We start from the raw sequence: 27,128 nt of genomic DNA, 5'->3' as shown, positions 1-27,128 counted from the left end.
ACTCACAGATAATGTACACTCGCATGTAGATGGGGGATCTGGTGCGCAGAAACACTGACAGCTCTACTGTCACCTAAAGGCCTCTCTGTTCAATTAGATCCATCAGGACTAGATGTCTGCAGAATTGAACAGGCCAAGTCCCCATGAGCTGATCTGTGGCCAGTATATGTAACAGAACAAAAATACAATAAAAATGTTTTAATATTTTCAAAGATTAGCCACAAATTAGTAATCAACAAACAATATCTTAAATTACCAACTGGAGAATTAATTGGTGTCCCTGTATTAGCAATATAACTATTAAAAGCATAGTTGTTAAAACCATAACAGAGCTGAATGTTAATTTTCAGTAACATCTTTGGTTTACTGTTCCAAGAAGTATTTGAAGTATGAGCGAGAGAGTGGTTCTAATGAGTATTGGGTTGAGTTTTGCTGAAGATAAAATGACTGTATCACTCTCAAAACCCTGTTTCTCTCAGGGAACTGCTCAGGGTTTGCTTGTCATTTGCATCTTGGTGGAATTACAAATCTTACCGCATCAGATTCTTCTCTGCCTTCTGACATTTTAGAATGCTTCGCTTTTCAAGTCTTGTTTGGCTCTGCTTTGACTTCTGAGCTATTTCCTGGAAATTTTTGGAATTTATTCGATTTTTATGCAGTTAAGATCTTAGATATCTGACAACAAGGAGGTTTCACCACTTCAACAGACTTTATGGCAGAATGTGGAGGGAAGAAGGGGACAGAGCTTTCTGTGCCTAGCAATAAGGAGTTTTCAGGCAGAACACTTCAGTCTGAGTGATTTGAGACATTTTACCAACATGCTTTGGGAATTATAGAGGACCATTGCCAGTACTCAGTATTCAGACATTTCTGTGGAATGTAACTCTAAATTACCTGCAGAAAATCCACCTATTTACAAATTTTTCTGAAGAGAAAATCTAAAATATTGGGAAGAAAATGCAGCCTGGGAAGCTGAAATACCTGGGTGCTACCTGACATGCCATTGGCTGACTTTTGCAAAATGAATACCTAAGAGGTATTCATCTTGCTTGGCCCTGATTGGCTGTACCCCAAAAAGGGAATCAAGGAAGACCTGAGATTTTGGTTTCAGTTGTAGTGCTAAGACGGTTTCCAGAGTGTATTCTAATGCACATTAAGGTCAATTTGGTAATTAACCTACTAAAAGAGGCCCTTATAAAGATTTTTGGAGGGGATCTCGAGTATCTGGATCTTAACTAGTTGGCTTTGCTCCCTAACCCCCACAATTACTTGGGGTCCCATTTTACATTAAATTTGCCCAACCATAAAAAATAAAGTAAAAGTTTAACTTTTACTCCAGTTGATGGCTTTTTCTGATGTCTATGACATGGCTTATGGAAAATTAACCATCAACAGCTAATAATTTTTTCAACGACTGTCCCATTTTGTGAAAAATTACAGTAGCTTGGCTGAAAACAGAGGTAATGCAGAGCTGAAAATGGTCTGATTTTGGTCACCAGTCAATATTTTAGTATAACTCTACTTGTGATAATGTTAATGATTCATAAATGAAAGATGCTAGCATCTCTAGCTGCACTTCAGTTACAAATATGTGCCAATCTTTGTCATTATTCCACTAATGTCGAAAAATCACCATTTTCCAGTTTCCATTAAATAACAAAAATGGCCAAAAAAAAACACCTAATCCTAGAGGCAAAATGTTTTACAATAAAAAAAAATAAAGAAAATTTGCGTATTTCTGTTAAGGGGATTCATTTTCGAAATGTCAAGATGCGGGATTATGGAATGGAAGTCCAGCTTCTTACGATACCAGACTGACATTTTGCTAAATGACACTGAAAGAATGAACTACTACATGTTCATTGAGTTCTATTGTATTTTACAATATCTGTCTTAGGGTACAGTTTAGGTTAGGGATAGAAATAAATATATGAGCGTGAATAACAATGAAAATATACCACAAATCCCAAACCAGCCAAAAGGACAGCAGCCTTCTGATGTAAAGTCGCAACAAAGTCAACAGGAAGCAGCAACAAATGGCATAAAGAAGGACAAGGAAAGATGGAGGAAGAGTGACAGCATTCCTCGGCATCCATCCTCTCTGCAGCCATCGCTTCTTACCATCTCTATAAACATTATGCAAATGGCAGTGCCGCTGTGCAGCGAGCTTTAATGTGATGCTGGCGGTAACAGAAAGCAGTAATCATGTTTAAGGAGTATGGGTGGAGAAATCAAACAAGGGTATTTATTATCCGGCGATCCCTAATCCGATAAGCAGTCATCACTTTACTCTGCAGCAATGCCTTCAAAAAAAAAAAAAGAAAAAGAAGGAAGGAAAAACCTCCCTGCTGCACAGCAGAGACAAAGTCTAAATTCCTGTGCACACTCCGTCTTTCTCTCTCTCTCTCTCTTGCATGTGAACCCAGACAAATCTGGATTTAGCTTCGTTATTGTGTCTGTCTAGTTGTGGGTAATTAAATGTAGCTGATAATTTGATCTTTTTTGTCTTCTGTCTTTTTGTTCTTTTCTCAGAGCTGCTGTGCTAGATTACACCATCCGTGCATGTGAGGGTGTGTGTGTGTGTGTGTGTGTGTGTGTGTGTGTGTGTGTGATCAGACTTGCGATGCCATAAAAGGCTGTGGCGCTACAGCTAGACATCTTCCAATTAGAAGGGTAAACAAAGGAATGTGTTGAATAGCCGCTTTACCCCAGAGGAGACGGAGACAGAAAAGGAGAGTGAGACAAAGATTGACTCAGAGCAGACACAAATTGCAAACAGTGGCAGGCTACATTGTTTGATTTGCCCTCTACGTGTTTTTCCAATGATTTTACTGCCACGTACTTCTCCGTGTTGGAACTATGTCTTGCTCCTGCATATCTCTTCAGATGAGATAGAAATAAGTTGCAAAGCAGCATGGTCAGACTGCTAAAACTGTAAGTGATTGAGACTGAGCACTTTCCTCTTTATTTAACACACTGCCTTGGACACACACTCCCTAGTAAACAGCCGCTTAAAACTGCGGAGCAGACAGAGCCATCATGCAGCGAGGAGGAGATGAGGGAATGGAGAGAGCAGGGAGGCACACAGACAGGAAACAATCCATCAAATGTCCTCCCCTTTACCCCAATTCGTCCTCCCTCTCTTTCTTTATTAAACTTCCTTGCTGTTGACCTTTGACCTCCATGTTCCAAGCTCTCTGTGGGTTCCGTAATGTAAAGCGCTCTGCCTTCTGAACCCGCTCCACGGGCCTTTGGAGCGCATGTGTTTGATTCGCTCCGTTCCACTTTTGCCTCCTTGGCTGGAAGGAGGCAAAAGTTGGCAAAAATGAGCTTGACTGTAATCTGAGTTACCGAAATATTAATTTCACAAACAAACATATAAATAAAAAAAAAGATTTTCTATGTTTTTGAAATATTTTGACAAAAAATGTCTGTGTGGTAAAGGTGGGCGATATGAACCTAGAATTGTATTGCGATATTTTTTAGTACTATTGTGACGATTAAAGTGATAAAAACTATTTATTACTTCATTCATGGTGCTAGAAATGTAAATGCTGCTTTTTGAAAAAAATTTATATTCTAAATAAGCTTCTTCATGTAAATTTACTGACGTTTTTATGATACTGTAGAAACAAATTGACATTTTGGTCCCTTTTTTTACATTAACCTAATTTTTTTGTGATAATAATAAATAAAAATTCTTATGACAATTTTTTTCCTGATGAATGCTAAACAATACGATAAATGCCCAGCCCTACTTTGTGATATTTAATTGCAGTAGAAATCCAGGAGAACAACAGACAATTCTATCAGAGGAAGCTGATAGTAGTTGGAAAAAAAAATCAGCTAGTTCTAGAATAGAAAAATTTGGATCAAAGCACATTCATGTATAAAAATGGCCTAGCCAAAGTCCAGTTATTAATCTGTGGCCAGACTTGAAAACTGACAATTGATGCTCTGCCTCCAACCTGTCTGATCTTAAAGTATTTTTCAAAGCATGGGCAAAAGCAGAGCCCTATAAAATATGTTTTCCATCCATCCATCCATCCATTTTCTGTTCACCCTTGTCCCTAATGGGGTCGGGAGGGTTGCTGGTGCCCATCTCCAGCTACGTTCCGGGCGAGAGGCGGGGTACACCCTGGACAGGTCGCCAGTCTGTCGCAGGGCAACACAGAGACATACAGGACAAACAACCATGCACACACACACTCACACCTAGGGAGAATTTTAGAGAAACCAATTGACCTGACAGTCATGTTTTTGGACTATGGGAGGAAGCCGGAGTACCCGGAGAGAACCCACGCATGCACAGGGAGAACATGCAAACTCCATGCAGAAAGACCCCGGCCGGGAATCGAACCCAGGACCTTCTTGCTGCAAGGCAACAATATGTTTTATAATCTTAAAACATTTTTTTTCCAAATTCCACTTTTTTCCATTCTAGCTACATTTATTTCCCCTATATGTGTGAAATCAGAGTCATTCTGTGTTTAAAGAAAGAAATATTGTGTGAGGATTTGTGTTTTTCCGTGTGTTTATTTTAGGTTCCTGTGTCTTTTGAGTCTCCTTGTTGTCCTGTGTACCCCTTGATTGTTCCCAGGTGCGTCTCGTTCCCTTATTACCCTCTGTGTATTTAATGCCACCTGTGTTTCTGCGTCTTTGTCGGGTCCTTATCGATTCTGTCTCGTTCCTGTCGCGTCTTGGTTTTTGTTACCAGTGCAACCAGTGGTGAGTCTTAGCCTTTCTGCTAAAGCTGTGCTGCCTGGACTTTGAGATTATTTGTGCATTCTTCACCATTAAACCGTCATCATTTCTCTCAGCAACTGGTTCCACTGTGCCTGCCTTACCACCTCACACTGCAGTTTCATGACGCATTCAAGTCAATTCGTCACAGTTTGTGCCTCCAAAACTTCAAACTTACCTTGATGTTTAGTGAGGACATACTTGTTTGGCCGGTGTAGAACCCCAACATTGTCTCTATCCACCTCCTTCCTGCCAAAGGAACTGTGGCAGCAAGCCAGACCTTATCACCATTGGTAACTGGACCTTATCGTCCAGAAACAGTGCACTCAACCGGACTAATTCACTTCTACCCAAATGTGAGCAAATCCTAAGCTTGTGACGCTACTGGGGGTGGAATCGGTTCTAGGAGCAGCAAGGTCAATGCCAGTTAGATCAAAACAGGTGTTCCACTGTCACAAACGCCTAGGTTGGCCCACTATCATTATTATACCAAACACTACATAGACCTGAACGCCTGTACAAACATCCGAGCTGCAGCAACAACTCCTAAAGTTTTCACGCCGATCGTGTTCCAAAAGCTGTTATCTGTCCATCTCCATGCATCTGTCCTCTCTAATCCCTGTTTCCAAATTCTGTCAGCAATCTGGCAGGGAGAGGACGACAAAAAAGGAAGATGGAAAAAACCCCAAAATGGCAAGACTCTTAGCTGGCATGAAAGCTGTTTGGACAGATATAGGAGGATGTGGAGAGGCCTCTCTCCGCCAGTCCCCCTCCCTTCCCTTTTCTCTGCTCCCTCCACCACCTCTTTTGATCAGTCAATGTGACTAACTCCATCATTGCCTCATGCTTTCTGCTTTTCCCTTTTGGCTATGTGATCTGAAATGTTAACTAGATGTAGCACCGGTAGGTGAGATTAGAAATTAGGGTCGCTTACCCATAAACACCGGGTGTAGAGACCAGAGAAAGAAAGACACAGGAAGAGAATGTTTAATGGAAATATGATGAAATACTCTATGTGTTTGGCAACACACCATGTTACCAAAAGGACTCACTGGCCCCTCCCCATCACTGCATTCAGGTGTTCCAAACACTTCCGTTGCCTCGGGTAAATAAAAGCACAGCACCTAGCATGCAGATTGCTTCCATAAACACTTGTGAAAGAACGGGTCACTCTCAGGAGCTTGGCGTAGTTGAGGATTGTGATCTGATGCCATCAGTCAGGTTGTGAAATTTCATCACCACTAAATATTCTACAGTGAACTCTTAGGGTGTTTCCCACAATTGCAACATTTATTCACACCTGATAGTCTGTTGGACAATCAGGTATGAATAGATGTTGCAATTATGGGATCACAATTGCAACATTCTTTACATTTTCAGCTGTTCTTTTTCACATTACATTGTGTCACACAATCCAAACTGTTAGAAAAAACCCATTCACCTCCTCGCCTGTGGCAGCGCTGCGCCAAGAACCACTGAAAGAAACATTGTGGTTGCATTTACCCAGAAGGCCCTGCACCTTAGTCCACTTCCTGCTTTGGAGTGGTCTCCGATCACATGCATTTGAACTGTCCCAGAGTTCACTTCAACCGATCTGAGACTTAGTTCAGCTGACCAGAGTTCGCTTTTTTGTCTGCATCAGAGTTTGATTGCACATTAACACTTCCCCAAGCGAACTGCACTTTCTAGGCTAACAAACTGGAGTTTGTTTAAAGCAAACTGAACATAGCTAGTGTTTAAGCACCTTAGATGGAATATGACAATATTAATACAATTGGAAATAACTGTAGAGTAACCACAATTTGGTATAAAGTGCACAAAGCACAACTTTTGTGGCCTTTAGTTTACATGCAAAGAGTCGGATGCAGTAGTGTGTCATTCTGGACTGAGCCACGTCTAAAGTTGGGTGTAGAGGGAATTATGGTATTTGGCTGTTCCAGGTCCCTTAGTTCCAGTGGAAGACACTCCTAATCCTTGAGGAAACAAAAACATTCTGGACCATTTCATGCTCTCAACTTTGTTGAAGCAGTTTGGGGATGGCACCTTCCTGCTCAAACATGACAAAGCAAGGTCCATAAAGACAAGGAGTTTGGTGTGGAAGAAGTTGACCAATCCACAAAGAACCCTGACCTTAATTCAATACTACACCTTTGGAATGAATTATAGTGGTGACGTCTCATCCAACATCAGCAACTGACCTCACTAATGCTCTCCATAAACATTCTTCAAAACGTTCCCAGCTTTCCCAGAGCAGGTGAAGCTGCTGTAGCAGCAAAGGCTAGATCAAAGTTATGTGAAACGTTTGCACTAAAAATGGAAAATAGATAAAAACCTGTTTTAATCTGTTTTCCCTGCCTGTTTTAAAGACCCAGTACTTCTACATTGTATTTCACTGTCTTTCTTTCTACTTCTGTTCTTTTTCTTCATTCGTTGTGCATTATAGCAATAGGGAGGCATCTTGAGTAAACTCCCTGTTTTTTGCAGATTCAGGTGATTCACTAAATGGCTTATTGCGTGCTCACTGGGATTACTTATTTACTCTAATCTAGCTAATGGAAATGCATTTTAAGTACAACAACAAAAGCCTTATATCCAATCTAAACTAGAACTAGAATATACAGTATATGCACAGTACAACTACTCCAGCGGTTAAACTGCGGCTGATAGAAAGCTCCTAATATTTATCACATTATCCTTCACCGTCTATCGCTCTCCACAGTCCATCCATCCAATTATTCCGTCCATCATCTCTCTGCTCTAATCTTCCATTCAGACATCCCTCATGCATTGTAATCTGCTGTAATCTGATGGATTAACCTCGGCACTCTGGCTCATCAGTTGATCGTTCTACATCAGTGCTGTATGGCTGTAACCATGGCTGCTCACTTTTGTTCTCTTCCTGGTTTCCATCAGTGAACATTGCAGCAGATAAAAATAAGTACGGTATATCACAATATGGGAGATATTTATCTTAAATTAGGTCTCAAATGTCTTAGCTTAGCATACATTAATATTGAGATATCTCTCTTAAAAACTGTGCTAAATAATGTACTTCAATATTTGACATGCACAACAAACACTGGTGAATTGCTGCAAATGAATAAGAAATAGAAAACAAATAAGTTCATAATAGAAAATCCTGACTCCTGCTAGGCTCAACGTGGGATGAGAAACTACATTCTGCACAGCCACCAAACTCACACACACTTAGGAGTGAAAATACAGAAGACTTCAGTATTATTGATGTTTTCACACAAGATTCTTTTACTACAAATGTTACATTAGATATAAATGTGCACCCAGGGATGCACAATTTTGCATTCTTTATAACTATTGAGATTTTTTAAATAGTGATAAGAATTGTGATTTATTGTCATAATGATTTCATGATGTTGATAATGTTTGAAAACCCAACAGAGTATTTTGAGGATTACTACTTTCACGTTTTAATTTTCTTAAGAGAATCAACAAATATCTAAATATTTAAAGGTAATATAAAATCCTCTTATTTTGTTGCGATCAATAGTGCAGCTGCAGTTTATACAGTATGGAATGTCACAGTTCTATTTTTCAATACCTAAAAAACCCCGGATTGTTTATAATGTGGCTGGATTTTATATCCAGTATTTTTTTAAAGTGTTGACCAAATTCTTCTCTTTAAGAAATATTAGAAGACATATTAATATTGTTGAAAATACATTGCTTTAGCCTTTTCACAAAGAGCGGCCATTACTGATTTATTATTTATTAGGAGTGGAGGTGATGTCACACTGTGTGTGAGAGCAGTCACTGTCAAACATGTTTTTTTCCAGTACTTGAAACAAAAGCTAAATGATTATGGAGCTTACATTTTAAACCTGTCCTGTACCGTACTTCTGAGATTGATAAAATGTAGCACATTGTGCAGCTAAATAACCAACCTTTCTGTTGTTTATGGAAAGTCTTGCTCTTGCTCAATCCCTTGGAGTTTTTTTGGTTTCTCTTCCTCTTATTTTGTTCTTAAAAGCTTAAAAGTCTTCTTGACTTTGTAGCAGCATCCATACCGAAGACTGTTGCTTTACAGTCTGCCTGCATACAGTAGGGTCTGGACACAGCATGACTTTTAGGTTTCCTATATAAAAAATTATGAGTGGTTTTATCTGATTGAAACGCTACAATTATTTGTGTTCTTTGCTAAACAGCCTACGCTTTAAGCTTCTATGACAACCGGAAAAGATAATCAGGAAAGCCCGTCATTTGTTTATGATACAGAGCTGACTGAAAACTCAGCAACAGGTGGGGAAGAAGGGTTTTACTCCACATGGCTAAGAAAACTACATCTCATTAAAGGACTTTAAGCTGCAGGAACAGCATGATAATAAACTTCTGTGGTTTGAATTCAAGAAAAACCACATCATCACGACTTTATTATACAAACAGCTCTATCGCTTTTACTTGGACAGAGCCTACAACAGCCGTATATCTTCATGAGTGTTTAATTTTATCCATTAGGATCAGATAACAGAGCCGTTTACAAATACATTTTCAGACATCATTGGATTTTTCATTCTCCATCCTCCTCCACTCGTCCTTTCTATCTTTTTCTGTTCTCGTCCCATCAGTTTTCTCTCTGTCTCATCCCTCCCTTTGTATGCCCCCTTCTCTGTGCACTCTTCCTTTCTTCTATTGTCCCTCCATATGACTCCTAACATCAGGCAGCCTGCCAAGTCACTGTACACTTCAATTAGAGGGGAAACCTTCACACACACACGCACACAGCAGCTGAGTGCTTTGTATGCTTCCCAGGGAAAACCAAAGGGCTGCAGAGACACGGGGTGTGCGTGCGCGGGGGTGTGGGCGTGGGTGTGTGTGTGTGTGTGCGCTCCAACTGCCAGCAGTTGGAGCGTGTCCTAGAGTGTGACTTTGATATCAGTCTTGGTAATCTAAGTCATTCTCTCTACAATATACAGATACAATAGAGGAAAGAACACACATATAGATTCACACACACCCCCTCACACACACCAGATGGCTGAATAACATCAGGTCTTTGTCCTTCCCTTTTTATACTGCTATCAGAGTGGATATATTTCCTCGCCGGTTGCTCATCTGTTTGCCTGTCTGTCCACCTAATACACATATAAGCCCCCAGTTGAGAAACACAAAGTTATTTACAAAATAACAAAAAAATCAAACTTAAAACATTTTCAACTGTACAAAGATCATGTGCTTGATCAGTTTACACAGTACGAGGAGAACGGCAAAAATGACGCAATAAAGAGTGGGAATAAATGAAGGAAAAGGAAGATAAGTAAATAATAAGTCACAGAATGATGACACCATGAGGCGCCACCAGTTTTATCAGCAGTGGACGTCACAGAAAACCAACTCAGGAACAGGGAACATTAGACACAGAAAGCCCTGGAATGGTTTGCTCCAACATGACTTCACAATGGAAAACTGTGATGATGATGATGATGATGATGATGATGATGATGATGATGAAACGCTGATGTGTTGTTTGTATTGTTTACCCATCAAATGTGATTGCATTTAGTCACCAAATAAATAAATAAATAAATAAAAATGGTACAACAGTTAGGCAATGCAACAAGACAACCAGCATGTAAACTGGAATTAGGGAGGTAGACTTTCTGTAAATGATCTGCAGAGAGGTCTATGCAATAATATGCAGACTTCTGAATATGAGTGGGGCCAGGAATTTAATATGTATATAGGACATGTTTTTCCTATCTATATATAATCATCCAATACATTTCAACAATATTACATCCCTCCATCACTAAACAGTGAGGCATGGCATACATTTTTCTAAACAGCACCAACTTTTCATCAGGACCCAACAGCCTTTTGTTTTTAAAGGTAATGTGACTCAGCCCAGTCAGCTACAGTCTTGCAAAAACTAAAATCTTCTTTCTGCTGACAGGTTTCATGTGAGGCAGTTTTTGAACTACTAATCTAATGTTAGCATGTTTATTCTGTGTTTTGATATGAATCTGTCACTGAAGCTCCAGTTAATGAAACTTCAAATTGTCGTTCTTTTGCTTCATAACCTCAACCCTTTACTTTAGACTTGAGAAAATGTTGCCACAGGGTTCAGCATCAGCCATTACAGTCTCTCTGTCATAATAATCCCTTGAAAAACACTGCAATTAAAAACTCTCACACTATGTACCGTATTTAGAGTGGGACTCAGTCACCATCAAGAAACCAGATATTAATCTTATTTATCGTTACCTGTGTTTTTTGAAAATTATTATTTATGGATTCATGACTGAAATGGCTGGTTTTATCCTTGGACTTTGCAAAATATAAAAAATATAGTCTGACCTAAATTTTTCAAAATACAGCAAATTAGGTTTGCTATCGTTAAGTAGCTAAAGTGCAATGCAAGGCAAAAGTTTAAAAGGTTAACCTGAAACACTGAAAGAAGAAGATCTAAAGAAAAACTGTAAAATGAATTCATTAAAACATTTACTTTTCTCCCCACTTTGGATCTTCTAGAGTGGCTTTCATATAAAGGGCAGCTGGGAGGTTCATTTCATGGCAAATTTGTTTAACAGCTTTGGAAATGTACACATCTAATTCGCACCATGAAGACAGCATATCATGGCCCTTAGAGATCCAACACAACAACAAGCTGTAAAACATATTCAATCCAAATAAGGATTTGTTAAAAACAAAAAAGGCAGCACTGTCATACAAAGAAAACTGAGAAAAACATACAAATCTAAGTGTCAGCTTAGGCTTTAACCAGTAGCTTGCTGAAGTCCAACCAAAGGGAGGAGAAGAAAAGTCTAGTTTTCTCTGCCCCTGTTGACTTCCTAAAAACCTACATTAATAAAAGTTCAAAAATACAGACAACTAAGCCTGTGTGAGACAGAGCGCCTGCAAAAAAGAACCAGTGTGTGGGCAAGAGAGGGGATGCATGGAGTTAAGGGTCATTGTCCTTGATTGCAGAGGCCACTCAAGGCATTAGATGTTCGCGCTGCAATCACAATGCTCAGAAGTGCCCAAATCAAAAATCAGGCAGCTTCTTGAGAGCAGGCAATCAATATTATAAACATCATCAGGGACAATGCTCTCACTCACGGAGACACACACTGTCTCTCAGTGTCAACCTTCTTACGATCCATTTCATTACGTCTCCTTAACCTCAAAGCAGCTTTCAGGGTCTCCGTCTGCATCTCCCCATCATTAGCATACGACGGCTGAGCCGCAAGACGACCTTGTGCCTGGCTGGCGAGCTGACATGGAGTTGGACAAAAACACATTAAGAGGTATTAAGGTTATGACAATGACTAGGGGAAGAAAGCACAAAGTAGAGATAGACTTTGGGTCAAATGATCCACCTTTGTCTGGGTAAATAGAGTTCAAAATGTATATATTTGCTAAAAGTATCATTAAAGAAACATGAATTAATTTTGATAAACTAGACCAATCACCAAATCAGAGTTAACTGTGTATTTTGAAATACAGCCATTAGTCTAAATAGAAATTGACAAGTAGAACATAAATAGTACAAACTGCTTACTACTGAAAATGAAATAATTTTTAGCCTAGTAGGTTAATCAGTAAAATAACTTGATAATTTTAATACCGTCACTAATTCACTAAGAGTTCAAAAAATCTAACTAATTAACTGGTACAAGATAACTAATAGCTACCCCTGTTTTCTGAATTACTGATGAGTGGTTTAAGTTATGTTCCAAATGCTTCACTAGCGCAGCTAAAAATCTAAATAGATGTAAATCACTGAACAAGTGATTCCTTAATTAGTTGACTAATGAAGGAAATTGTGGCTTTGAAGGATAACTACTAAAGCCTAGTTGACAAGTTTGAGATTCTGGTACTACTAGCTCCATTACAACAGCTAAATTAATTATTGAACTCATAAGGGACAAAACACTAAGGAAAGTGGACCCCGAGGACCTCCACGGGCAAAAATAAAGAAGACCGTAGATGTTAGCTTGTCCAGTAGCACCTAATGGTTTCCACTGTTCGTATTAATGCACATTAAGGTAAATTTGGGAAATGAACAATTAAAATAGGCTTTTCTGAGCGATTCTAGAAGTGATCTTGGGTATTCATGGATTTCAGCTATTTGCAGGCAATTGCATTCTCTGATCCTCATGAATCCATGGGTTGACTAGAGATTGACTAGTAGGAGACCTACAATTCTTAGTAAATGATTACCTGTTTTTCCGTACCGGTCAACTAGCAGCACCATAAATGCGTAGCTGTAGTTAAAGTTAATGCTAAAACAGCTTGCTCTACAATTTCCTCTGTACTTTGGCCTCAGCTCTAATAACTGTCCCACGGATGGATGGGTGGGTGGATGCTGCTTCCATCTAAACCAAAAACGCCCCAAATGGTGTTTCATGGTGTCAGATGCAGTTGACACACAGAATTTCTTCACACAAGACATCAGAGAATACGCATCTTTGTCGTGACAGGGCCCATTGAGTGTGAAGTGCGCCATGTGTGACTGATAAGACAACAGACGGACCCGTGTGTACGTATTAGTGTATGGGAGTGAGTGTGTGTATTAATGTCTGGACAGATGGGGCAGTCTAGAGGAACAGTTGATGAAGGCTTTACACTGCAGCTGCCCCTTTCTCTTCCTCTTTGCAGCAAACACACACTTGTACCCCAAAAGAAAAAAAAGTCTCTCCTGGCACTGTTTGTGTGCATGAGTGCAGAGGGTCTGTTTGTGCAGCAGCTGCCCTGGCATCAGGTGGGCCTCTCCGAGTCTACATGAAGAAAGCACAGCTGCTGTAGTATGTAAACGCACATTACTTCCTACACTAAACACGGCACACACTAATCACGGTGATCCCACATACCAACATCCTGCAGAGAGGGCGACATTCCCTATAATCTAAGGATTTATACCTCTAGGAGTGACGAACACACACCTCCACCTCACACACTGAAAGAACCCGTCCCTTTAATCACGTGTACACGCATAAATACACGCCCACGCAGGCTTCGTTTTGCCATACATCTAAGCCATATTAGCATAATGGAGACAAGCACACATGTATATTACACCCAAACATCACAATCTATCCTCAGCCATGTAATTAAAAGTGAAACGCACGTAATTCAAGGCAGCCGATTTTGCTAAATGCTAAAGTTAAGCGTCCTACACATATTTGGTGACTCGCATCTTTTGGTTGACACAAATCCAATGTGCTCAAGCGCAGCCCCGACGTGCCAGTTGTTCTCCAGATGCCCGCCAGAGATGGGGGGACACATGTCCTCCCATCGTCCCACCCCTGTATCTGTGCAAGACACATGGGATGTGGGGAGGTTAGCCAGCTTGAATCGGGCCACTGGCACCTGACGCTGGTCGTCAGCGACAACAGCTGTCTGGCCGCGGAGCTGGCTGCTGCCGAACGTCCGAATGATGTGTGTGTGCCTCTGTTTGTCTGGATTCGTGACCTCGCATAACCTGATCTTGGGACGCTGTGAGTCGGTGCTTAGGCTAAAGCAGACCGCTTGGGGTTAGAGGGCCTGGATTTCTCGGGTCGAGAGGCTAACTCTGGGTTTTTTTTCCCCAATCCTTCAGTGTTGCAGACCTTCCTCCACACAGTCACGGCATTCATCCAGCAGCTACATGTGAATGACTTCATGATTAGAAAAGCTCTTCCTGGAAGGCAGTGTGGTGGATTAACATGATGGAAAATGGTATAAAGGTCAGAAATCCAAACCAATCCAAGAAGGGATACACCCAGTTTGGAAGTTGAAGCGCTTATTATTCCGAGCCATATTAGTGTTTAACCTCTGCTTTTAGAAAAGCACATTAAAAAGGAAATCTACTCTGTTGATAATGAGTCAAACTCCTACATTTTAATTCATCTGGGTAAAATTCATTCCCTTTTCTCCACATTACTCTGCCCGACAATGGCACTGCCAATGTCAAAGACTTCAAGGGTTTTGTGCGAATTAAAGCCATCTTTCAGCTGATGGGCTTAGCTGTGATATTTCCGCTCGTCTCTTGACATACGCAAAGCTTTCCCACTTATCAAAGATTCATTAGCTCGCTAATATATCCATCTAGGTTTCCACGCACATTGCCCGTCCATTAATACCGAGCCGTGTTCGTCCAGAGGGACAGCCGGGATAATGCCCTGCTCAAGGACACGGGGGGTAATAATACACATGAAGTGATAGCCCACATGGGAATAGAACCCACGACCACAATGGCACATTAGACACAGCTGCCTCTAATAAGTGATGAGGCCAGCTTTATATCAGCCACCGCCTCAGAGGGCAGCTTGTTTCTGCATCAGACTATTTTACGCCATCACAACATCTTTGTTCTATGTGCGCATTGTGATGGATATACAAAGACAAAAGTCCCTTGTAATGTTATTATTTGTAATGTTATCCAGTGCACATTTCATTGCACATTTTTTCTGCTAAAATGATAATAAATCAGGTCACCACCATCATATTATACAGCCAAGTACAACTTTTACACAAACAATTCTGCCTCTTGCTTTACTCGCTTAAAATATCACAATCCAGTTTATTATAAATCTGGCAATCTGTCACCTTGAGGAATTTAAGTCTTACCCTGGGTATTTAGAGAACATCTCTGACAGGAGAGTGTCATGATCACAACACAAAATAGACTTGATTTTGCACAAGAAAAATACTGTAGTTTTGACATGTAATTTCTATAGGTATTGGCAGTTATTTTATTGTTGTGGTGAAAAATGTATTGTAATAAGAATTTTAATTTATCGTAACAAAATGAATTCCAGTTAATGACAATATTTTTGAAATTGTTACTTTAACTAAGTTCCCCAGAGCTTATTCCATGAAAGCAGAGATAAATATCAATAAATTAAAAAATGTTATTCAACGCAGCAGCTGTGTACAGTTTAGCAATTAACTGCACAGTTTATTACTAAACTGTGAAAATAATCACTTTTTTTTTTTTGGGCGTGCCGTGGTGGCATAGGGGTTAGCGTGGCCGTCGCAGGTTCGACTCCCAGACCCGACGACATTTGCCGCATGTCTTCCCCTCTCTCCTTCCCTGTTTCCTGTCAGCCCACTGTCAAATAAGGGACACTAGAGCCCACAAAAGACCCCGTGGAGGAGTAAAAAAAAAATAAATAAATAATAATAATCACTTTTTATTTTAGTGTTTGTGTTTGTGGGAGCTTTGACTGCATACATGCAGTGCAAACAAAGTCTACCAAGAATCTGTGCTTTTCTAACGTCACTTTTGTAGTTATCACAATATATACCACAAAATATTAAGACACCCCCAGATGTCAGTAATTGTACAAAATGTGTTTAAGGTCAAGAGTGATTTAGGTCTGTTAGTATACCTTGACAGATTCTTTACAATGCAATTTGTGAAACTTATTTTCCTAAAAAGAAATCATAATATTATGTTCTAGTTTCCATAAAATAACACCTTGTCTCAATCCAACATTAGTCCATTTCAAATTACAAAACAGGCAACAGCATTTGTCGTTTCACTTCGTAAGGCGACGCTGTCCCCTATCAAGATCAGGCACAGTGAGAGTTTTCAGATCACTTGACTGGTAATTAAAGGGGCGTAGCTTACAATTAGCTTGGGAAGCAGAAATACCTAGCCACAATGCTACTTGACATGCTGTTAGCTGGCATTTAAGAAGCAGCCAATCCAGTGGTGTCATTTTGTTTCCCAAGCACTAATTGGATACACCCAAAGTGTGGCGATAAGGAAGATTGATGACATTAGCTTCTTCATTAGCGCTAAGATGGTTTCAACTGTTTGTATTAATATATTGTGTTTGAACTATTAACATAGACAGCTGTTACCATTTTTAGATTTATTTGCGCATTTTAGCAATTGACAGGTGACTGTGGAGCCTAAACACTGCAAATATCAGCAGTCTACTATGTACCCGTATTATACTGTATAAAGTTCCTTTTTCCTTTCATATTCTTTCCTGTACAGGTTTATCTCACTTGGTTTCACAAAAAGCTTAAAATCACTTTTTTAGCAGGTTGGTGTGCCGTAATGCTCTAAAGGATGGACAAGATTCAGAAACTCCGTTCAAGAGAGAAGGACAGTTTGCCACACACACTGACTCTCTCATAAATGAGGCGAGAAAGTCTCTAGAGAGGCAGATTTGTAGGCATCAAACCCAAGTAACCCAGGAGAGAGAGGGAGCTGAAGGTGACATATGAGTGTTGGGAAGCGGAGAGTCGTCACAGACATGAAAACTGTAAGGCTCAGAGACAAGGAGAGCAGACGAGGAGTAGGGGAGAGAGCAGGCTAATAATTCACTCAAACACCAGCACCGCTTAAAGCAGTAATTTTACCTCTGTAGGATTTACACACTGGTCTGCACTCAAAAGGCTCTTATAGCAGCTTCAAACACATGCATTTATAGAGGCTATAACACAGCAGCTCTAAAACAGCCATTCCCTCACACTCGTCGTATATATTCAGATCACAGCAGCTACAAACTGTAATTTCAGAAGCACTAATATCTGCTAATATCTTTTTGAGCAGGAGATGGAAAAACGTGCGAATATGAAAAGGATCTTTTTGAGAAGCCTGCTGAGCATTATTGGAAACAAATTGGACATTATTTCACTAAGTTCTAGCTAATGGGATGGGGATGGAATTAGAGTGTTCAGGTGTTGAGCTCATCTGCGCATTACGAGTTAACATCGGAGGGCAAGTGAAACAATATTTCACACTCATTTACACATAAACAGGGAAACAGGCAGCAGCTCGACGCAAAGATTATCAATCATTCCCCCGACCCGACAGACTGCTGGGTATTTTTCTGCCGTATAACCAGCGCAGGCAGCCGATGCGCAGCTTCAATCATCGCCTGCCAGTCTAAATGCTAGCGCTAATTAGCATTCACATGCTAAATTACCTCCCTTCCCATGTTTCCTGATTAGCCTTAATCATTCTGACAGTAAGTTTTACTGCTGCGCTCGCAGAGCCCGATAGATCCATGGCCGTCTCAAACTCTAGGAAAGGATCCAGGGAAGTTTCGTTCACTAGGATGTGAGGAGTCGATACAGACACTGCTTAGATTCCTCCCCGCCTCTGAACCTTTCCTGTTCTGATATGTTAGTGCTAAACTTAGAATATTTATTCCTAACCTTGGTCATAACAATATTTCACCTCCATGACCTTTAATAATCACTGTGATAGAACACAATGATAAAGTTAGAAACAAAATTTTAGGTTCTTCACTTTAGTGATTGTATGTATATATATATATATATATATATATATATATATATACTGTATACCAGTATTCCTCACATTATGATCAGTTACAACCACTTCCTTGAGTGTGTATTGGGATATTATTGCTATTATTAGTGAACCTGGAGTAAATGTAGCTACAAGGGATTGCATTAAGAGAATGCTTTAAGGACAGAAAACACTTTACAAAATTAAGAAAGATTAAGATAAAACAACCCCAAAATAAGTCTTGTAATTGTAATTGTAAAGTCTTACACTCAAATAAATACAAGTGCAGTGGAAACATACACACAGACACAAACTGGTGTAATGAACACCAGAGTTTAAAAGACTGAAGTGCCATCATCACTCAATACCCTCCCCGGTTCTAAAGTCTAACTACTATTCAGGGATTGGAGTGTAGTTAGTAAGGAATATGGAGTTGAAACAGGGAGGACATGATAACACACAGTGGAGCAATTCAGTGCTACCATGCTAAAGCAAAACACAACATGTTGAGTCTGTTGCCAAAGAGTGAATTAGATCATCTTTAGGAGGGACGAGTGAACCTGTGGTCCCCCTTAACAGCTCAGAGACAGCCTCCAGTCTAACCAGGCTCTCCTGTCTCTTTGTATGAAGCCAGTTAAGTGCCAGTGTTGTGTCAGTCAACCAGTTGGCACGGTTACCTCAGCAGCGCTGTACTCCAATCAGTCCTGTCACTCAGCCTATCTTACAAGATAGAAAGGAGAAGGAAAAGTAATTGGATTTACTGCTAGCAGGGAAATGATGAAATGACATGAAACCATACCTCTATTTCACCCACCACACACACACACACACGCCGACACGCAAACACACCTGTACACTGCCGAGAGTAAATCTCCCATTTTTCCCCCTCTTTCTTTCCATCTGTCCTGCTTATCCCTTTTCTTTTGCTTCTAAAATCTGGAAACACTTCAGGCTGTTGAGTGTTTCTTTTTATCTCTCCTGATGCGGCGGGAGTACCTTGTTCTCCCAGGTAGACAAAAGACGAGACGAAATGAGGGGAACAAAAGGATTTCCAGGTTTTTACGTTGGATTTTTGGGACGTTTCTGGCAATCAGGTAAGAAGATGGTCTATAGTGAATTTTATACTGTCAAAAAGTCGGTTCCCCAATGTTCACCATGTCAGCTGACAAAGAACAGCACTGTGACCTGCTGAAGAAAAATTTCATTATGTGACTTTGAAGTACAAAGACATAATAACAGCATACTCTGGATAGTTCTGGCAGACATTGTATGGAAATAGAGGAGAGGCTTCCATAATCAGGACCAACATATAATAACCTTCTGTACATTGGTGAATTTTATACCCAAGAGCTGAAAGCAAATTACATATTACACACCCTGTGTCTCATACTATACATATTGCTACTTGAGGTCCAAAATACATGCTGTATATGAGTTTTTCTTCACATTTCATTAGAGTCCAGACACTGCAATCACATGTTTCTGCCTCCTCACAATTATTTTTCAACACTATATATAAAACCATTATGAAGAGATTAAGGCTAAAACTATTAATTCAATTAATCCCAATTGATCTGATTAATCACAGATTAACTGGGTTAGTTGACAAATCAACAACTAATTTAGTAATTGATTAATTGTTAATTATAATACACAGACTAAGAAAAGGCAGTTTTGTTTTAAAAAATCACAGAGCAGTAATTAAGCCTAAAGTGTACAAAATACATATACGTTTTGCATTTAAGATAAAAAAAAATCTTAGTAAATGGGTTTTAACCACAACTTCCCAACTCTAGTAGGTTTAGTTTCACCTGGTTCAGATTTACTAAAAGATTGCTTTGATGCATTTTAGGCAATACAATGTTTATTGTCTTATTAAAAAAGGAAGAGAATTATTTGTTTATTTGTGTCTTTTATTGTTTTCTATGCTGCGCGATCAGTCAGAGGTTTGTGATCATGTTTTAAACAGAAATGTTCTCAGATTGCAATGTTGATATTTTAAAAGCTAAAAGAAATCAGCTTCCATTGCCCTACTTACTATGTTTCCGCAGGCGACATGAATATGGAAAGTACATCTGATGAGATGAGGAATTATGGAATTTTTTTTTTACAATTCTTCACTTACTACCAAAACACTGTCAAATGGCTGAGAACTTCTAGATGGAAATTGCAACGCCGTCTGAGCTACAGTAACTGTCCTTCAGCATAACAAGACTATCACAATTCTTATTTCATATAAAGTGAAAACTGGAGAACTACCTCTAATAACATGATGTTAGCTCAGTAAAAAACGTCTAGTGAAAGAAAACCATTAGCCCAGCAGTAATGGAGATGTTACGCTGTATTCTGCTCCTACTGTATATGCCATGTGCTTAGTCAGTCATGACATTGGGATTAGTCATCCTGTGCAGATTTACAATATCTTCCAGCAGAACTCTCACCCTAACACACACACACACACACACACGCCACCAGACGAAGAAACCTACACTTTTCCAATGGACTGCGTGGATTTAAGCTCGACATTAGTGATTATATATTCATAGATCAATCAATACAGAGAGTCTAGCAGGCGAGACGTGTCTGTGCAAGCAAACACACAGTTTGCAATAGTCCCATTGCAGGAATCTTAATGAGTATCAGAGTGCGTGTGTGTGTGAGTGTGTGTGCGTGTGTGTGTGTGTCGACATCAATACAATGCAGCTTTACATTTCATTAGGCCAGGAGCACAGTTTAACTTCTAATGAGTAGCAATAAAACTCCACCGCCTGTAACCATGTGCTTCAGCTTCACTTTATTCTTTCTAATCCCAGCTTCCTTCCATTTTTAGTGCCCCCCCCACACACACACTCTCCAAAACTTTGTTTTATCCAAAGCAAGTTGCAGGCATTCAATTCTTGTCCAATCAATTTCAGAAAACCTCATTTAAAGCGGAACTAATCACGGCAACAAGAAATGGAAGAGCTTAACAAAGTGCTTGTAGCTGAAACTGCTGTTGATTTATAGTAATTGCCATTTTGCCGTTCCTCCAGCTCATACAGACAACTGCATTTCACTGCAGTATCTCATTGATTTGTTGCGAGCACACCGGCCGCCTCCACCTCACCGTTCACCTTCCTCCCTCTCCCGTCTCCCGAAGCGCAGGGAAGATGTGCCGGCAGAAGGGAAATGGGATTCTGATGGGCAGGATATCATCCAGGATCTGCTGACCCCGTCGCTCTCGACAGACACACAAATCATGCGTCTGCGCGCACGCGAGCCACAGACATGGTCCAGGGGTCAGCCGCAAGGACTGGCGGGCCAGGTTTCAGTCGACTTGGCAGAACCTGGGAGACAGGAAGCTGCGCTAAGATGGCATGCATACGTCTGCGTGAGCATGTTATTTTAGCCGACAAGAAAGGAGTCGACAACTGAAATGCTGAACTGCAAAAGGTTGTCGATAAGCTGCAGAGGAAATTTTATCTACAACTACAGCAGATACTACTGTGAAATAAATGCATCTTTTATTCCATTAGCAAAATCTCACACTAAAAAACTTTCATTTTAAATCAGTGAAAAGTTAGAAATATGTATTTTTGTATGTAAATTATCATTATTGGTGATAATAATTTAACTTCCAGAGTTCTTGGTTCACTCTTATGTTCTTGTTTTTTCAGTAAATCCTTCAGGTTGTTTCTAACAGGTAGGTTGATTCTGAGTCTGTTGGATCTGTTTTTGTAACAGGAATCTCATTCTAACAGGTTCCCAGACCTACGGAAAAGGGCCCACAGCACTACAGATCCTCCACTGTACTTAAAAGTCATAAGGTGTTTTTTTATGTTTTCCTTTGCTTCCACACAACCCCACTTGGGGTGTTTGCAAACAAAAAGCTAAACAAATAGGCTCCTCAGACCAAAACCCACTGGTCCAGTTAGACTCACTGTAAAATGTAACAAATTCCACATGTCTGTTTATGATTGTTACACATTTAATGTTTACTATAGAGAATTTATTACCTCCATCTCCTTATTTTTTTAGACTTGCACTATTTTTTGCCACCAGTAAATTTGCTAAATACAATTATTTCTTAACATGGGATTTTCCCCGAAAAGAAAAAATATACCTTGAATTAACAGTTAGTTTTTTCAAACTGTTAAAAATTACTGCAATAATAAATTAGATTATTATTTCAACAAAGTTATCTGCATGAATATGTGTTGTGAGCTGAATAAGAGCTACTTGAATATTAACTAATGATCTCTGCCAGAACAAGCACTAAGACCTTCTGGGGAACATTGTCAGAAACCTTTTAAAGGGTAAATGCTCAAAAATGAATTTGCCTTCGTGATTTTTTTCCTATCATATGTATTTATTCAATTCCTTTTATCCTGTGCTGACAGTTTTATATCTTCTGAAGCATATTACTGACACAGAGACACTTATATGCTGTGTCCTGCTGAGGACAGAGAAAAAGAACGGAAAAAAACATAACGCGCCTCAGTCGGAGTTCAGATGAAGGAGCAGCTGATTGGCACAAATGCAGTGCAGTCTACTCAACACTAGCACTCGAGGAAGCCCACACATATTGTAAAACCCACAGGGACCGCATGATCTGTGTGTATGCGGAACATGAGAGAAAAATTACTGCTTGCCTGTGATTGAGGACAGCTCATTTCAGCAAGCAAACAAACAGGCTCAAAAAAAGGCATGAGCTTCTCTCACCTGTGCTGCTCAAGAGACACATAAAAAAAGACATCTGCACCCACCTTACAGCCTCTAAAAAAAGACAAAACCAAAAAGAAAATAAAAAACCCTCACTGGCTTTTGAAAATTCTGTGACTACAGCACTCAGAGAGATAAAACCCACACAGCTCCAGTATGTCTAGCAGCATGAGTTCCACTCCACAAATCTCTCTCCCCTCACCCAAAAAAAAAAAGACACAAACACACACAGACTCAACCTTGCTCTGCGGGAGAAAACTTCCATCTGAAGAGTTAGCTGCCTGTCGTGCTTTTGGCAAGTCTATATGCAACTGCAAAAACTTTCGATGACAGGAAAAAAAAAAAGGGGATAAGAAGCCATTTATGGCGGGAACAAACATAAAAGCACATTTAAAGCACAAACCACAGCGACACGCATTTTGGTCACAAATCTCCAATGCTGTTCCTGGCATTCCCTGGATATGCTCTACCACTTTGGAGGATTCATCTTCTGACATGGAAGTCCTTAAACTCCCGGTCGCTTACCTTCTTTATGCGTCCGCTGCGAGTGCCGGTAAATGCCACGGTGTTTCCTCTGTAGTCGTACGCCGCCACAGAGGTCATGCCGTCATCTTTGTCCACGTAAAGTGGAAATCCTTCGATGGCTTTTGTACCTCCGAGAGGCTGGTTGAAGTCCTGGCCGCAGAAGTTGTCGTCTATCTGCAGCGGCTGTTGTGTAAGGGGACACACAAGAAGACAAAGCAGTTAGAAAACATCCAATAGGCTGCACAATGTTAGTGTACATCTACTGTGTCTCACTGGAAAACTTTATTCTATGAATAATAAAAGGCAATCAGCAGAAAAAAAAAAAAAAAACACAAACATGAATCTTTTAGCAGTTAGTAAAGGGAAGTGTAGAAACTACTTCCCTTTACTCGTATAACAAGAAGTTTAATGATTTTAAGAAGTTAGCGATCAAGCATAATTACGTCATTCAGCCTCCAGAGTGCAGTAAAAGTACATTGTGGTAGTATTTATTTATTTATTTAATCTCAGGCTGCTTTGGAAACTTGAAGCGGCAAACCAGAACAAAGATGGAGGGCTGGTCTCTGGTCAGGAGGAAGGACAGGAAGTAAATTATAGGTCAAATTAGCATATCGTAATCAGAGTGTCCTGTACATGCTCGTTACGATGCTGATATGTCACACATGATTTATGCATAAATTGCATGAGTGTGTGTGAGTGTATAACAGGCATGTCATTGACATCATGCATCATCCCTGCAGACCTGGAGGTTCCCCTGAAATCCCTGAAGGAGATAATCTGCAGCCTCTTTCCACAGATTTGTCAAGTCTCTTTTGTTTTTTGCTGTTCTTTGTGTATGAATAACATTTTCTACAGCAGAATTAGTATTTTTACATGTTAACTTTTAAACATCATTGTAGTTCTATTGGTTGCTAAACTTGAACTACCAAAAAGGCAATGGAATGATTCAATACAGGACTTTATTCACAGTTTCTGTGTCATCAAAAGGGAGGCGCATGTATTGTATATGCAAACTTGTTCCTTCAGATTTAACCCCTTCAGACCTGAATTTTTTCTAGTGGAAAATTACTCATCAGATTTTTACTCCTCTTAAGCTTAGAAATAAAGGGGAAAACCTCTTATTTAGATCAGAGCGGCCACGACGATCTACCGTAACACACCACACACTACAGGATGATTGGTTACGAAATCGCAAGCGACTTAGAATGCTCAACGTTCTAAGATTGTCGTAAGGGGAAAATGAGGGCAAAAAATCATGTAACTATTGCATCAGGTAGTTGGATGTGCCCATCTTCTCTATTTAAATCTAATGATTACTGAAGGGGAATAATCTGCACTCGTTTCGTTGAATGCAGTATTTATTTCTACTTTGGCTTTATGTTGTTTAGTTTTTATTCAAGTACATTTTTTGTTAATGGAGACTGAGAATCCATTTTATTTTTGTTTTTGGTTGTTTTGTTTATTTTGTTTATCAGTTCCAGTGTTTAGTGTTCCTTTGAAAATAAAGTGCATCTGTCTTTGGCAGGAAATTGCATGCATTATTACATCATTTCCATTAAATCAGTGTAAAAAGGTCTTCAAACAATATTATCGTTTATCGCAATAATTTTTGAGGCAATTAATCGCTCAGCAAAATTTGTTATCGTGACAGGCCTAGTTACTACTTCATTCAGTGAAGTTAAACACAGTGGATACAGTATCAAAAAATTTTACTCACGACAATAATTCGTAATAATATTACTCAAGCAAAATTAAAAAAAAATAATAAAGAGTGAAATGAAAATATTTCTAAAAGTAAATTATTTTCCAAAATGTTACTCAAGTAAATGAAATAGTTACTTCTCAGCTCTGGCTAGTAGTACAGTGAACCCTCGTTTTTCGCGGGGGTTGCGTTCCAAAAAGAACCAGTGATAGGCAAAATCCGTGAAGTAGTTACCTTTATTTTTTACAATTACAGTATTATACAGCATAATTAAATACTCTACATTGAAACCAAAGAACAAAGCCTGTTTTCAGGCCTAAGCATTTTTTTAACAACTAGAACACTTTCTTATAAATAATTACAGTAAAATAATCATTTTAATCATCAATACAAAGTACAGTAGGACAAATTGTGACTCGTGTTTTTCACTGTTCCTCTGACTGTGACGCTGCGGCCCGACTCTGCTCTCTAGTGTCTTTTTCTACTGAAGCCTGTGGTGCAGGTGAGTTTTTTCGAAAGAAGAATATAGTTATCGGTAGTTGTTGTCGCTCTTTTTTTCTTCTGTGCAAAAATATTTGCCAAAATTTGCCAAGGTGTATATTTAAATACCGTAACGTTATTGGTACACAGGTAGAGAAGAAGCGCAGAGACTGTTTAGCCAATCAGGACGCAGAACACAATGCACTGTGACAAAAAAACTGCACAAAAAACTCCGCGAAGCAGCGAGGCCGTGAAAGGTGAACCGCATTATAGCGAGGGTTCACTGTACTTAGCTTTGTCCTGGGAATTAATAGAGTATATTTATTCATTCATTCATTGATTGGTTTTCAGTATTACAACTGGAACATGGGAAGTGTTACTCTGAAATTAGACACGAGGTACAACCAGTGTTGGGTGAATGTTGTGTGACTGTTACTGGAAAGTGTCATTTGTTTGTCAAAGATATAATAACTCAGATTTGGAAAAAGGTCTGTTGGGTTTTTATGTTTCCAGTCCAATGGGCTGAAATACCAAGAACATGGAGACCTAAGGCTAAAGGCCATTTATATGCCACAACAAGAGAAGCAACTTTTAAGTTACTAAAACCGCAAAAGAAAATTACAAGATAGGCATAATGTGGTACATTAAGCCTAAAACTTTAAAATGTGTAGTTTAAAAAATGTCCACACCTTGGACTTCTGCCATAATTGAATCTGACCTCAGCACACCTGTCACTTTGTGGTTTGGCTCATCCTCAAACAGGACAGGGCCAGATGTACAACAAGCAATCAGGTCTGCAGAGAGGATCCTCAGGGCTGACCTCAGGTCTCGGGTCAGAAAAACCTATCATCTCTGTGTCCAGCATGTGTGTGGTCTGCAAAGTGTTTAAACTTTTACCTTTAGATCATGAGAAGGAAACTGTTTTTTTCCCCCAGAATGTCAAATTAATACCATAAATGTTTGAATTACAACTTATTCAATTTATCACATTTTTTACCTAATTTGTTTGAAAGACTTAATGAGTCTTCCTAAATGTAAGTATATAAAGTTCAGAACAAGCAGTTGTTTGCAGAGATTCTCACTGTAGTTAAAAGAGGTGACTTTCAAATGGTTCATTTATTTCACTAATTCAGATCCATGTGTGACTTACACATAAAACTAACATGTTCTAGATGACGATTTTTTATTACCACCTGCTTTGTGGTGGTAATGTCACACAACATGAATAAATACTTTTACTACATGAGCTGACGATGCAAAAAAAAAGAAACATGAAAGAAAACGCCTTTAAAAGGTGAGTGATGTACATCTACATGTGTAAATTCTTTACATGCACACACCAACATGCGCCAAAGGAAAACACACACACACAAACACGACTAAAGCCGCCCACACTAAACAAATTAACATGCCAGCTTTCTCTTGTTCATTACAAGACGTATCGTCTCCATAGAGACTAATCAATCACCACACCCCTTCAAAACAGCAGAGCTGTCAGGGAACGCGTGTGTTTGTGTGTGAGCGGGTGAAGCTGAGGAAAAAAAGAGAAAGGGTTGAGAAAACGCCTGTGGCGGCCGTTGTCTGCCTTCCACCAGACTTTCAAAGGCAGCCCGACACACCGCAAAGTTTAACTTAGCTGAACAAAGACTCGAAGTGACAAAGTGAGTGAGACAAGGAGAAAGAGAGAAAGAGGGAGGGAGGGAGCTGCAACACACACTCACAACGAATCTGCCTTTTGTATGATTT

General features: G+C 39.7%; 1 protein-coding gene across 2 annotated transcripts in view; it reads right to left on the bottom strand.

Moving 5' to 3' along the window:
- Positions 1 to 27,128, bottom strand: part of LOC114144895 (plexin-A1-like) — a 286,607-nt gene that overhangs the window by 193,912 nt on the left and 65,567 nt on the right. For both annotated transcript variants that reach the window (XM_028018126.1, XM_028018134.1), the window contains exon 3: positions 23,201 to 23,383. In XM_028018126.1, the coding sequence (XP_027873927.1) occupies positions 23,201 to 23,383 (183 nt within the window). The remainder of the gene's footprint in view (positions 1 to 23,200; positions 23,384 to 27,128) is intronic.

This window comes from Xiphophorus couchianus, chromosome 1 (assembly GCF_001444195.1).
Source record: "Xiphophorus couchianus chromosome 1, X_couchianus-1.0, whole genome shotgun sequence".
NCBI lineage: Eukaryota > Metazoa > Chordata > Actinopteri > Cyprinodontiformes > Poeciliidae > Xiphophorus > Xiphophorus couchianus.
This window is presented reverse-complemented; position numbering and strand designations above follow the sequence as displayed.